This window comes from Chelon labrosus, assembly GCF_963514085.1.
Source record: "Chelon labrosus genome assembly, chromosome: 1".
In the NCBI taxonomy this organism is placed as follows: Eukaryota; Metazoa; Chordata; class Actinopteri; order Mugiliformes; family Mugilidae; genus Chelon; species Chelon labrosus.
The window spans coordinates 32,134,295-32,149,204 of record NC_140337.1 but is presented as its reverse complement, the minus strand read 5'-3'; the positions used below and the strand labels follow the sequence as shown (position 1 = coordinate 32,149,204).

Here is a 14,910-nt window from a genome sequence, read left to right as displayed (position 1 = left end):
ACGTGTCGTCTGAAGGCATCAGCTCTGAGGTGTGTTAACGTCAGCGTTGGTCGAGTTGTGCCACGCTTACCTGCTATTATGTGACTGATAATGAGACGTCTCTGAGAGCCGTCTGGGCCGCAGCCTGGCATTAACGCCGCGGGCCCAGTGTGTTCACGTAATGCCAGGCTTTGTCCAGTGTTTGTGTGACGGCTGCCATTTTCACAGAGCGACAAAAACCAGCTGAGACGACGACGCTGCAGACACACACTCTCTGCTCTGGGTGACTAAACCGTCAGTCGTCTTTTCCTCTTTGTTCCAGTCACACGACTTTTCATCAGCTCAAGGTAAGAGCCTCAGAAACACCGACACAAACTCACAACAGAGACTTCAGCTGGGACGAAAGGAGCGCTCGTCTGTTTGTGAGTTTAAATGGTTAATAATCAATATGTGATTTACTCTGGTATTGTTATTAACTTATAATTTGAGGTCATTTACTTTTCTTTTCAAACTATTTCAGTATTAAACCTTCAGAAGTTTGTTATTTAATTAAATGAAACAACAGTAAGTGATCCGTTAATGAATCTAAACTAAATTAAACAGATTTGTTGTTTCTTTTCACACAGAAATACACAAACTAATCAATCAGCTACTTATTCTTAACATCTTAATCATTTAAATTCCATTTTAACACATAATTATGACTTTTCTTCTACTTCACCACATCTCTGATGGAAATATTTTTAGGACGAGTTTATAAAACACAATACTTTGTTAAAGGTACATTTTTACATGTATAAATGGGTATCCTGCACATTTTCTCCTTGTAATTGTTTTAATCATTGATTGATTAAAGCAGAACATTAAAACGTCTGAGTTCTCTCCTGAGAGTTAAACTCCAGTCCGAAATAAATAAAACACAGTACAACAATAAAAACCTGCAGTAAGTAGTATTTTTATTGTAATCTAATGACATGTTGCAGAGAACATAATGTACAGTTAGTAGTACTTGTAGTATCTCTGTTCTGTGGTATCACTCAGTCCTCATAAGTATAGTGTAGTAATGTGTGTTTGTTTCAGATGATGGATGAAGAGGCCACTAAGCGTTACTGTCGGACCGACGACGACAGGCCGGAGCAGAAACAAGTCAAGGTACCGACTGGTTGGATAAAACTCTTCACCTGTACACTGTAGCTCCGCCCACTACCTGAGAAAACACCTGACTGGCACTTAGACACATTAACCTCTTAGGCCTTTCTACTTCCGGCGCCAGCGCGAGCAGGACGCTGATCCAGTAGCTCTTGATTTTCCTTCGGGATCAATAAAGTATCTATCTATCTATCTAGGCCCCAGGATTCTAGACTAAAAATAAATAAGGACTATCTCTAGAACCATCAGGTCCATGTTCATGACCCTGGTCTCTATGACCCTGGTCTCTATGGACCCTGGTCTCTATGGACCCTGGTCTGTATGACCCTGGTCTCTATAGAACCTGGTCTCTATGGACCCTGGTCTCTATGGACCCTGGTCTCTATAGAACCTGGTCTCTATTGACCCTGGTCTCTATAGACCCTGGTCTCTATGACCCTGGTCTCTATAGACCCTGGTCTCTATAGACCCTGGTCTCTATGACCCTGGTCTCTATGGATAGGTCAGACTTCAGTGTCAGTAACGTTGTGTCTGATTAATTAGTGATAAACTAAAATGTCTTCCAGATTAGATAGTAGAAAACACCCTGATAGCAATGATATCATTCTGAACTCATTCAGCAACCCCTTGACTAGAACTGGATCAAGAGTTAAGTGAAATACCACAAAGGTTCTAGTAAAAATAGAACCAGGCCCACTCTCCATTTGGATATCTGTAGAACCAAAGAACCCGAAGTGAAAATATCACTGATTCCACTACAGGAGGCAATGTACACACAATTTAACCATTGGATATTTTATTTAACATGTATTTTAGTGTTTTAGTTTGGCCCAAGTCCCGCCCACTAACATGGAGGGGGTGGAGCTTATGACCTATACTGCAGCCAGCCACCAGGGGGAGCTCTACTTGCAGTTCCGTGTCCATCTTTATTTACAGTCTATGGTCCAGACAGTTGTCTGTCACTGTCGGTAGTTCTCTGATGTTGGTGACATGAAGAACTGGTGACGACTTAGACTTCAGGTTCACACGGTCATAAAGTGAGAACATGTGTGTGTGTGCAGGTTTAATGATTACTGCCAACGAACAATAAATCATGTTTATCAAGTGACAGAGAAAGAAAGAGGAGGAGATGGATGGATGGAAAAGAGGAAGAACGAATGGTGTATTGTGGGAAAAACAAGAGGGGGGATGTGCAAACAAGAGCCAGTGTATAAGTTACTGACGTTATGAGGACGTTTATCTGTATTTACTCACTGAATGGACTTCACTTCACTTTCAAGACAAAGAGGTTTGAGTCAAGTTTCTGTGATGTGTATCGAAAGTCAGGTTAAGGTTTTGGGTATGGTTTCTCTCTCGTTTCCTGGCTATTAGCAGTAAAGTTATTGAAGGCGGACTCATTTCGGTTCTCAGATAAGATTTTAGAGAAACCAAACAACATTTATTTTGTTTAGTTTTACTAGCAGGACGTCTAAATTTTATGTGAGAATTCCCACAACAACAATATCAACAATATCAACAATATCAATCATGTTAGACGATTATTTGACAGTTTTATTTGTCAGATAACAAATTAGTTATAGTCTTAATAATCTTTAAACATTTTCACAGTTCAGGCTTTTTGTGAACATTTACTACGTTTTATTTTAGCAAAGAATTTCAATAACTTTGTAAAACCTGTATTTATGGTTGTTTTCAGTTTATTTTTAGAAACGTTAATAAAACTGTAATTGACGTCACAGTGGTCTTTAAATAGAAGAAGTCGTATTTTTACGTTTCGCTCTGCCAAAGAGGCCAAAGTGCAACACCTCATTCACCGCCCATGTCTCTCGCCCCTCTCTCTCGCCCCTCTCTCTCTTTTACACACCTGATTACTAACACTCGTCTGGTGAAGCGAGGGAGTAAAGTTCAGGCCGGTCGGGAGGGAAGAGAGATCACAGTGCTGCCACAGAGGACGAAGACGGACGGACCGGAAGACAACGACAGAGTGAGTGACTGACAACACACACACAGCCCAATCTGGTCAAAAGTATGTGGACAGCTCAACAGTTCAGAAACAACCTGCGTCGATATCTTTATCAGGGTGTTTGTGCAGACGTAAATGTTCTGAGAAGGAAATTCAGTATGTCTGTGAAGGTTCTTATCCCAGGTCATTGAATATCCAAAAAAAGACAGCTGGACTTGTACGTAGTTGAAGTTCTTGAAGACGTTTCATCCAAGTCTTCAGTTCTAAATGACTGATGGGGAGTTGAGATTTAAACAGGAACATCAGAAGCTCATATGACCAGTCTGAACATCTGTCCCCAAGAGGATCCACCCCCCGTTCACACCTTGAGGCTGGATCATCTGGAGAAAGAAGAAGTTGTTCTTGTTTTCAGCTTTTGATGGATATTCTGACGGGGAACCGAAACAAATAGAGTCAGTTAGAATCATCAGGTCGTAACGAGGAGAACAAATAAAACAGCCACATGATCGGTTTTCTCTGCTATCAGTGATTCAGCGTCTCTGTGTGTTTGTGTAGGCCAACATGTCTCCCTCCTGCTGTTCCGCTTGTGTAACTCTGAAGGACAGATGTCCTCGACCTCGGGGACTCTTCAACCTGCTCGTCACGAAAGGTAACAAGCGCTCGTCAGTAAGTTGATTGGCTGTGAGAGGAGAAACCAGGAAGTGTGCGTCTGAATGCGTTGGTATTGTCCCGTGTCCTCTGGCAGGCTGTCTGATGGCTCTGCTGTTCGGAGTCGTCTGGTCCATCACAGGGAAGGAGTGTTTACCTGGAGGGAACCTCTTTGGCATCGTCATCCTCTTCATCTGCTCCGTGCTGGGGGGGAAGCTGGTGGGAATGATCCAACTCCCCACGCTGCCGCCCTTCCCTCCACTACTTGGTACGGTCCAAGAACTGAATCTGATTTAGTCCAACCAACACAAACATGGTATAATCTTACCTGGACTGGTCTATATTCAGATCTAATCCAATCTAATTTAGTCTAATTGAATCTGATCTAATCTAATCTGTTCTAATCTAATCTAGTCTAATCTAGACTAATCTAATCTAATCTGATCTGATCTGATCTAGTATGATAATCTGATCTGATCTGATCTGATCTAATCTAATCTGATCTGATCTGATCTAGTCTGAAAAATCTGATCAAATATTACCTAGTCTTGTCTAATTTAATCTAATCTAAATCAATCTCATCTAATCTAATCTCATCTGATGTGATAACATGATATAATCTCATTTGATTTTATCTGATCTAGTCTAGTCTAGTTTAATCTGACCTAATCTAATCTAATCTCAAAATCCAGTGGTTTTCAAAGTGGGGGCCGCCAGGTGGCGCTAGGGGGGCCTCAGACAATTGGAGGGAAGATAAAAAAAAAATTGAAAAATGAAAAAAATATAATCTAATGTTTTTTTACATCATTATCATAAAACATAATTATTAATAATATATCATATCTAAATGTTATTTGCCATGCTCATCTTTCTGATTCCCTGCGAGTCAAAACATCATTCATGACCTCATAATCTGTGTAGACCACGTGGTTTGCGCCATTTATCAAGCTGCTTTGCCCCTCAAGCTAGCATGTAGCTAGCATGTAGCTAGCACAAAATGGACAGGTTTTTGACAAGAAAGAGACTGAAGGAACAGACCAACAGCCCTGCTGTGGAGGACACTGTTGCAAAACAAACCTAAGAACTCCTGGCCAACTAAAATCAGAAAATATGAGGCAGCACTTATGCTAAACAAATGTAATAGTTATTGAATAGTAAATAAAAGTAAGAAAAAAACATTATAAACGATGACGTTTCTTTACATATTTTGTAGCATTGTCTGTAGGTTTGCAAAGAGGGTCCCCGACCAGAAGCTAATGCTGTTTGGGGGGCCTTGGCATGGAAAAGTTTGGAAACCCCTGTCATAGTCTGCCTAATCTCCTCTAGTCTGAGTTTTTGTTTTGTTTTTAGGGTCAGACTCTGGATTATGTTGGTATAGTTTCTGAAGGGGGTTGGTTTTAAAGTGAGCTGAGACGAAATCCATTGTGTCAGTGGGTGTCCTCATAAAAATAGTAAATTATGAGTGTGTTTGTGTGTGTGTGTGTGTGTGTGTGTGTGTGTGTAGGCATGCTGTTGGCTGGTCTGCTGTTGCGCAACGTCCCCTATATAAAAGAAGCCGTCTTCATCGACCCCCACTGGTCGTCTTCTCTGAGGAGCATCGCGCTGGCGGTCATCTTGACCAGAGCCGGTCTGGGCCTCAACCCCTCGGTAAACACATTCAAACATACGGCACACATTCACTTGTGACTTGCTGCTGCACCCACTCATGTTTGTGTCTTTGTGTCGTCACGCAGGCGTTGCGCCGACTGAAGGCTGTGTGCGCTCGTGTCGCAATCGGCCCCTGTTTAACGGAGACCTCCACAGACGCTGTGGTTTCTCACTTCCTCCTGGGTCTGCCATGGGTGTGGGCCTTCATTCTGGGGTAAAACTGTCAGTCTCAGACGATGACATGCTGCTTCTCAGTTGGAACCAGTCCAAATCCAGTCTTACCCAATAACCTCATAAAACCCAAATATAGAAAAACGCAAAAAAAAAAAAAAAAAAAAATTCAACCATTCAGATGTTGTTGACACCTTTGGGGCTGAAAATTGAGTGTTTTCAAAAATGTTATGTTTTAGTCAGTTTTTACGGAAATGTTGTAATATTGCAACATTGGGCTTAATGGGAAGCAGTATATTTCCACTCATTTTCTGAACAACAATACAGAACTGAGGATTCATTTGCAGGGTTTTGCTTTTCCCAAACCAGTATATAACATGAATAATAATCTCAGTCATGTTGTTATGAAGAGTCATTTATTCCAACAACAAGAACTTTGACATTTATTTATATTTATTTACAGTGATAGTCCCAGAAGCAGTTCTTGTCCTCTGAAAAACAGAGGTGGACATCACACTTGCTGCATTGGGTATTAGTATACCCTTTACTGCAATGTCTGCAGCGTCCTCTCTTTGCCTTGAGTGGAAAATGTCCAGTGAGGTCCGTGCGCACATCCAGAGGGGGGTGTGCACATGATTTTTTGGAAGAGGGACCGTTTGGACTCCCATCACCTAAGGACGGTCTCTTCCCAGCATTCAAAGGGCTCCCTGCTGCGACTGGGCTCCCGTTGCCTGAAGATGGTCGTCCGCTCTTTGGAGTTTTGAGCGTTGTGTCCACCTGATTACAAAAAAAAAAGCAAACATGCATGAAGATACCAGTCAAATATATCACAAACAAGGCAAACAGCAGAAATAGATAATTACCAGAATGAGAGAGGATGCTAGCTGTGCCTGGAACTTCCTCATGTTCAGTATCTCCTTCTTTGGCATCTTGAGAGCTCGGCAGTGCCGCTTGTAGAGGAGCCAGGCGTTGACCACAGCAAGAGTGATGGTGTGCCAGAAGATGTACATGTACCACTGCCGGGATTTCAGGGCGTACTTGTATTTCATTGTAAATGAGTCCAACAAATCCACACCTCCCATGAATTTGTTGTAGGTACCCACAATGTAAGGCCTTTTGACTTTAATGTAGGTTTTGGTGGCTTTGTCCCAGAGTTGAATCTCCTGCACAGGTTCTGGCCCAGCGAAGGATGACACGAGTGTGACCGCCCTGTTGTCGTACCATTTGACAACACAGATGTTGTGTTTCCCCTCCACTCTGTAGTCAAAGCTTCCTCTGCCCTTCTTCTTCAAGCTCTTCTCATCTTCAAGATTGCAGTTGCGTAGGCGGACCTGCCTGGCTGTTCCCACATAATGGATTCCTTGCTCAAGGAGCTTCACTACCAGTGAAGAACAGAGGTGAAGTAGTTGTCTGCGTAGATCTTGTAGTTTTGACCCTTTGGAAGTGTGGAGGCAAGCTTCATTACAACATCACCTGACAATCCAAGTTCAGACTTGGCTCGTACTCCATTGTTGCTCCCTTGGTAAACATCAATGTCAAGCATCATGCCAGAGATTCCAGCTCTCACCCATACTTTAAACCCCCATGGGTGTGGCTTACCCCGCATATACTGCTTGATGCTGCTGGACTTCCCCTTGAAAGGTATCATCATCTCATCCACAGAATTGTTCTCTTCTGGTACCACCTGCAGGCAGTTCTCTCTGAGCGAACCAAGCCATGGTCTGAGTTTCCACAGTCTGTCCCTCTTTTCAGTCTCTGACACTGTCAAATTGTTTACAAAATGTAATGCTGTCAACAGCGATTGGAATCTGTTGCGTGACATCACATCAGCAACAGGTGGGTGCCGTGTGTCCGTCTCCCAGTACATACGGGTTCCAGGCATTTGTACCAGGCCCATCCTCAGGTACATGCCCAACGCTTTCTGTATTTCTTTTGTATTAGTGTTAACTGATCTTCCGTATTTTTGAACGCTGTACTCATTCGTATTTGTTGCCAGAGCTTGAACCATGTCTTCTGACACAAACTTTTGGAAGTATTGTAGTGGTGTGTGGAGGGAGGTGACATCATCTGTGAGAGCTGGACCAGAAAAATCAGTATTGGGACTGATAAAATCTTTTTTTTTTGCCAGCGATAGCTGTCACGGGGCATGATGCGTTTGTTTGATTGGGGCTCAATGTCCACATTGGCTGGGCAATGAGTAGGTTCTTGGTTTTCTTTGTCCACACAGGCATCGCTATCTGATTCTTCGTCACTTGCATCAGTGTCGTCGAAATCCATGTCCACATCACTCTCTCCGTTTTGGACGATGGCAGTTACATCCTTCACACTGTACCGAGGATCCCTCCTTGCTGGTGGCATTCTGAAATGGAAAAAATGAAATTTAAACAAATGTTTATACAAATACACATGATTCTAGATGAGCAGCAGGAAAGATGGGCTGGTGGGGAGACTGATTTCATTATGAAGTGTTTATACATTTCACTGGTCACACAATACTGTATGGCTGACCTACTGTAGACTGTGATTATCATCCTAATAGGAATGCATGTAGCCTCCAGCTTACAACCACACATTACATTCATGAACATTAACACCTGTTCCAGAACAATGCCACAAATGCACCTGGAGCATCCCCCACAACTGCTTTGACTATGAATTGAAAGGAACATTTTTTTATTAATGGAGATCATCCGAGTAGCTTCTTCAGCTCTGGAAAAAGCTACACGGATGAGTGGTGAAACGTCTTCTCAAAAAAACTCTACAAGTCCAGTTGCCTTTTATTTTTTTTTAACCTTTTTTGGATATACCATGACCTGGATGACTGAGAACCTTCACAGACTTATCAATAGAGACTAAGACAGGGCAGACATGCACAAACAGAATTTCTTTGTTAGAAAGTCGTGCATTCTGTGATAAGGAGAAAAGACTGGGAGTGTTGAAGGTGGTTAGAAATCATTATAAGTAAATGAAAATGTTTAGATACGGCAATATATCTTTGCACTTATATATATATATATATATATATATATATATCAATCCAATATAAGGCTAAAGGCTAGAATGTGTAAATCATGTGTTTAAAGTTATATTGAGAAATTCTCAATTGAAGTTCCTCTTAAGACTTTCCTCTCAAAGACAGGGCTGTTTTGACTACCACTCTCCCCCAATGTTGTAATATTGCAACAATTATAAAACAAGCTCTAAATAAAATGTAGGGCATATTTTCCACAATAACTACATATGTTCATAGCGCACAGTAATTAACACACACAAAAAAACATTCAAAGCATTTTACTTACTTAAATCAGATGAATCCAGTCCAGTAAATCAAAGCGATGTTGCTCGATCAAAAAACTGGAAGTTGTGTGGCTTCTTGACCTGAGGGCGGGCCTTATATAGAAATGTTGGATCCAAACGCATTGTGAGAACAAACAATATGACCCAATGCCCATGTTAATGTGGTTGAACCAAAAAAAAATAAAAAATTTAGAGGTTTTTTGGGGATAACCAAAATTGCAGCAATTCTGCCACAGTGCGAAAAACATTTAATTAACTTTAACATCACCTAATCTGGTCTAATAGTCAGTCCTAGCCTGATCTGGCCAGGTTTCTTAGTCTAATCTAGGAAATCGCAACATACTATGATCTATTACACTAATCCAGCCAGACCTAATCTAATCAAACATAATCTAATGTGTGCAAACTTCGTCTTTGAGACTGGATTAAAATATCGCTGTCCTTCTGTTTTTACAGCTTCGTCCTGTCTGCAGTGTCTCCAGCCGTCGTTGTTCCTTCGATGCTGCTCCTACAGAGAGATGGCTTCGGGGTGGAGAAGGTAAAACATCCACCCGCTGATGAAACCACAACATAGTAAGCTGAATAAAAGATTATTCTGGGAGGAACAGAGACACAGGAAGAGATGAATCAGTCTGTGTTGGCTGATGAAACTGTGAATCACCGGAACCACCTACTAGACAAAGGGTCATTCAACTTCAAGGTTAATGACCTCTCACACGTCATCTACGACGATCAGCTCTAAGTAATTAATAACTTCACCAAACTAGCCTCTAGAACCACAAACACATTCAAATATACTCTCAAAGACAAATAAAAGCATCTTGGAGAATTAACCTTCATGACCACTCGGACCACAACTTAGCCACCAGAATCCAGATAAGGACCTCTAAGACCTCCTCTTTGACGACTGGGGCCATCTAAATGATGACTGTGAGGGTACACCCTTACGACCCACTACAACTGATCATCAAAAACACACTTTGAATAAATTCAGGCACCTCTTTGCGAACTTCCTGTAGCACACTTAAAAACAACTAAACATCCTAGAGAGGCTCTAGATCAGGCTTGTGCACAATTCAGAATTTCAGAATTGGCCGCCATTCAATTCATGAGTTGGAATTTGAATTGAATTGACTCCGCCCCACAGGAAGTTGAATTTGAATTGGAGTTGGAATGACAGGAAGTGGAATTAAATTCATGGCAATTCAAAGAAATTCCACACAGTCATACAACAGAAAGAATGTGTTGAATCTAACATACAATTACATTCATTTTGTAATTAAATAGCATAATGTCATTACACATAACTAGTCACTCCTCAACCCAGCATACATTTTGTTCCAACATATAGATAATGATCAAATTCTTGAAATAAATTACTCCCTCAATGTTTGATTGGTTTTGTTCAAAATGTTATTTTCATCTCAAAGTAATCAAATAACACAAAGTCGTTGTAAATGCAGTTGTCATTTATTCCAATGCAAAACTCATTGAGCAACACTGTTGCATCTAATTCTCAATAGCTCCTCAAATGTTTTATCATTGAGTCTGCACCGTTCTGGTCTGAATATCTTTCTTGCAACACTAAAGATTCTCTCAACAGGTGCAGAGGAAGCTGGTATGGCAAGATATTTACAAATGACCTTTTAGGCCTGCTATTATTTTCCATGTTGCTGTTATTACAGGTATTAAATCTATAAACGTTTGTAATCTGAAGTTGTAAGAGACTTCTGAAACTTAAAAAGTCCGGTGTTGACCATCAAATTGTGTAGAAAAGAAGCTTTCAAACAAATGTCCACCTCAAATTGTTTGGCAACCATTTTAAATACTTGGTTAAAGCAAAGCATTCTGGGATATGGAGTCACGTTCCATTGTGTTCCACAAAATTACAATTCCAATAAATCAAACTTAATTATGTGTTCTGTGACTAGAGCTTTTAACATTCATTGCTGGGGGGAAACATTTCCTGTTAATGTAATCTGTACAAGTAGTTCAAACTAATATAATTTATAGAATATGTAATGAAATCATATCTGACATATATTGTAAAGCTTCATTGTTAAACACTTCACTTATGTATATGAATTTCTTTGAATTTGTATTGAATTGCAATTCTGCTTCCTTTAATTCAAATTCGAATTGTAATTCTAGATCCTGTTTTTGACATCAGTTCAAATTCAATTCAAATTCAAGAACTGAATTGGAATTTAGGAGTCATTCTCAATTCAATTCTGAATTGTGCACAAGCCTGCTCTAGATTGACCTTGATCATAAAACATTCAAAGACAATTATCCACCAGGATCTGGTGGATAATCTGCACTGATCCATTGATCTCTGTTATAATCTCATTCAGTGATGTTCTTTTAATGTTGTTCTGTGTTGCTGTTCAGGGTATCCCCACCTTGCTGATGGCTGCTGGGAGCTTTGATGATATTATAGCCATAACGGGATTCTCTACTTGTCTGGGGATTGCCTTCTCCACAGGTCAGAGATGATGTTCCTGTTTTTATTGTCTTCAGCTGCAGTCCAGTCTGTTCTACACGTCATGTTTGTGTTCGTTCTGCAGGTTCCACGTGGATGAATATACTGAAAGGCGTGCTGGAGGTGGTGGGAGGGATCCTAGCTGGGCTGATCATAGGCCTCTTCTTGTGCTTTTTCCCCAGCAACGACCAGGTATGCCCTTGTTTTATGTTTTAATTTAGCATATCTTATATCAAACTGTGTCCCTAACGTCCTCCGTCTTCCTGCAGGAGGATCTGGTTTTGAGGAGGTCTCTCATGTTGTTGGGTCTGTCCGTGTTTTCGATATTCCTCAGTAATGTTATTGACTTTGCTGGAGCCGGCAGTCTCTGTACTCTGGTGCTGTCCTTCATCGCTGCCATAGGCTGGAAGACAGAAAAGGTAATCTGAGTTACTTTCACCTGGAACTACCTCCTGGAATGAATAAACCTGGTTAATCCAGGTATTTCTAACTTTGTACACAGGCCCCGGTTGCAGCCATGGTGGGTCGGGCATGGGATGTGTTCCAACCCCTCCTGTTTGGTCTGATAGGTGCTGAGATTACCATAGCAAACCTCAACCCAAGCACCGTGGGTAAGAACTGTTTGCCATGTGTTGGTGTAACTTCAGTAACCAGGAAATGGTTGAGACCACAACTAAAACTACTCTTTGTTGTTGTCTCTGTGTGTGCAGGTCTGGGTATGGCCTGCATCAGTGTTGGAGTGGTGATCCGTCTGATTGTCACTTTCCTGCTGGTTCATTTTGGAGGATTCAACCTGAAGGAGAAATTCTTCCTCGCTGTGGCCTGGCTCCCCAAAGCCACCGTACAGGTGTGTGGGTTTGTAACACAGAAATACTAGAAGCTCTTCATAGCCCATAAGAATGAAACAGAAACAGGAACACTGAAACCCACCAACGGAACTAGAGTTGTGCAACGTCATCCCACGTATCCAAAATAAAACCAGCTGAAAGTAAAAGTCTGTGGGCAGTTGGGGTGTAAATACCAGGGGCCTCATGTACGAACGTTGCGTGCGTACAAAAACGTTACGTAAGTACTCGCTCACGGAAAAGTTCAGATGTATCAAGAGTGAAATGTCCGGAAAAATCCTACGTACGCCAGCCAACGACGTGGCTGGCGTACGTAGGATTCTACAGATGTCGATCCTTTGGCGACACTTAGAGGTGATGCCGGGAAACTGTCATGAATGTGAAAACTATTACTCCGACCGATCGGGACTGTGCCGGTCGACCCTGAGCAGAGCCATGCAAGCCGTGTGGGACGGAATTATCCACATGTCAGCCAGGTATATCAGATTCCCATACAATGCATCTGAACAGGTCAACATTAAAGAGCAATTTGCAGCGAGAGACGGTTTTCTGACTGTAATCAGAGCTATCGACTGCACACACATTGCTATAAAAGCGCCATCGCATGAATTTGTAAATGTCAACAGGAAACATTTTCATTCGATCAGTGTGCAGATCATACGTGATGCGCAAATGCAAGTAAACATTGTTGCAGCATGCTAAAGAGGACATTTTTACGCATCCCCACTCCAGTGAGTAGCGTCTCCAATTCTCTTTCTGTGAAGTTCTTCTTCTTTCCCGTCTTACTCATTCTTATGTTTTCGTTTTCTGATCGCGCAGAGAGGGGAATCTCAGGTGCAGAGTCAATTTAAATATAATTTGCATATTTAAAAGGGGCGTAGACGGGGAGTTGCATATTTAAAAGGGGCGTGGACAGGGATGAGTCGGATACGCTCGATTGGGATGTACAAAGGAAATGTGCTTCGAAATGCTTCTAAATCTGAGCTTACGTCACGATTTAGAAGGAAATCTACGCAACTCTTCGTACATGAGGCCCCAGGCGTTTACCAGGATTACCCCATGCCCACTAGTTTTAGGTGGAGCACCACGTATGAAATTGAGACACATGGTTCAGATCCAGTAAGGTGAGTCACCATGTGGTGCATAGTGGATGGAGAATCATGTGGATAGACTGAACAGATCATTAAAGCAATATCAGCTACGTTTAATGTCATTTGTTTTTGAATTTGATGAAATATTGAGACAGAAGAAAAAATTCTGCGCGTTTTTTCTGTTAGCTGAGGCTATCTGGTTAGCTTCAGCTTTGTGATGCTTTGTATCAATGGAAAGAGCTTCTCTTGATGACAGAATGGAGCAGAGTGGAGTGTCTATTGTTTACTGTGATATGCAAATTAGCAACAAACCAACACTTTTTGAATAAAATCTTCTTGGTCAGTTGTTTTTTACAGGTTTAAAACACGTCGAACGTGGGGTTATGTCTCTGTGTATGTTTCAGGCCGCTATCGGTTCTAATGCGTTGGACCTGGCAAGGGAGAAGGGGGATGAGGAGTTAATGAAGTTTGGCATGGACGTGTTGACGTTAGCCGTGTTAGCCATCCTGACCACAGCTCCCATCGGCGCTCTTGGCATCGGTCTGGCGGGACCACGCCTCCTGAGTCGGCAGGCCACAAGTCAGCCCGCAGGTCTGCAATTTATTGGTCAATTCATTAATTTATTCATTGTCTAATGTCACTGAGTGTCATGTTTGGCCGTTTTTTAATGTTTTTTTAAAATTGTTTTTTAAAAAAACCTAAATCTAAGCAGAAGAGATGGAAAGTGAAGCCCCGCCTCCTCTCAGCAACGGGACTGTTCAAGAATACGACAACGTGACCATCGAGAGCAAGCTATGAGACTTCTCACTGGACAAAACGAAGACTGATAGATCTAGAACTCCTTATGTGGACACACATTGTGTGGGTCATGAACAATATGTAGCACCTGTAACACCTGTTAAATGTATTATATGTTCATTTTATGCTTTTATATGCTCAAGTCAAGCTACTGTCAAAATATCTGTCTGTATATTATGCTATTAACAGTAAAAGAGGAAAAATCACTGTGTTGTTTAATACGGAAACAACATTCCACGCTGAATGATGAAGCTATTAAAAACGCATTCTGGGACTAGCAGGTGGTTTGCTAGCTAACATAAGACTGAAGACAGCTAGCCCATAGTCCGGTCCAGCCTGAGCCCAACCAGGACCCAGCTGAGACTTGGCCTTCTCCAGAGTCGGCTCCTAAGGCCTTCCCTGCCCCAGGGCAGATTTCTGAGGCTGCTTCCTCAACACAGAACCCAGAGACACTAGTCCACGGTTTCTGGAGCTAAAGGCATCTTAAAAGTGTCTCTGGTGCCTCTGACGCTGCCAATGGCTTACAATATGCCCTGAAGGCTTTAGATTTTGCCCCATCCCACAAAGTCAATGGGCCAGACAGGACCACTAGCTTAGATGCTTCTGAGACCGGCACAGTGTCTGGTTTAAAAGTGGCTGCCACCTTGATCTGCCAGCAACGGGCCGTTCCAATTAGACCTTCCTCTGGTTTTCATTGTGGATGGATTTTGACATTGCTGCTTGTTTCACAGCAGATAAAGTCTTCGACAGACGTCTGCTTTCACACCAAGTGAAGTGTTTCCTGTTATTCTGATGATAACATCACAGCTTGATCTTCGCACCTCCCGCGTCTGTGCAGCC

At 42.0% G+C, this 14,910-nt stretch overlaps 1 protein-coding gene across 1 annotated transcript; it reads left to right on the top strand.

The window, feature by feature from the left end:
• Window positions 1-3,553: 3,553 nt before the first annotated feature.
• Window positions 3,554-14,369, top strand: LOC311489564 (sodium/hydrogen exchanger 9B2-like). The gene is made up of 12 exons (XM_084546698.1): window positions 3,554-3,740; window positions 3,837-4,007; window positions 5,244-5,386; window positions 5,473-5,600; window positions 9,311-9,392; window positions 11,246-11,339; window positions 11,422-11,528; window positions 11,606-11,755; window positions 11,839-11,947; window positions 12,047-12,183; window positions 13,677-13,863; window positions 13,985-14,369. Exons 1-12 carry the CDS (start codon window positions 3,653-3,655, stop codon window positions 14,068-14,070), a joined length of 1,482 nt encoding a protein of 493 aa, XP_084402824.1. The 5' UTR covers window positions 3,554-3,652; the 3' UTR covers window positions 14,071-14,369.
• The last annotated feature ends 541 nt before the right edge of the window (window positions 14,370-14,910 follow it).

Bases quoted from the DNA above. Each gene is read 5' to 3' on its own strand.
- LOC311489564 (XM_084546698.1), top strand. From the start codon at position 3,653: ATGTCTCCCTCCTGCTGTTCCGCTTGTGTAACTCTGAAGGACAGATGT. The intron at 5,387-5,472 runs GTAAACACATTC...GTCGTCACGCAG, and splicing joins GTCTGGGCCTCAACCCCTCG to GCGTTGCGCCGACTGAAGGC. The intron at 11,340-11,421 runs GTCAGAGATGAT...TTCGTTCTGCAG, and splicing joins GGGGATTGCCTTCTCCACAG to GTTCCACGTGGATGAATATA.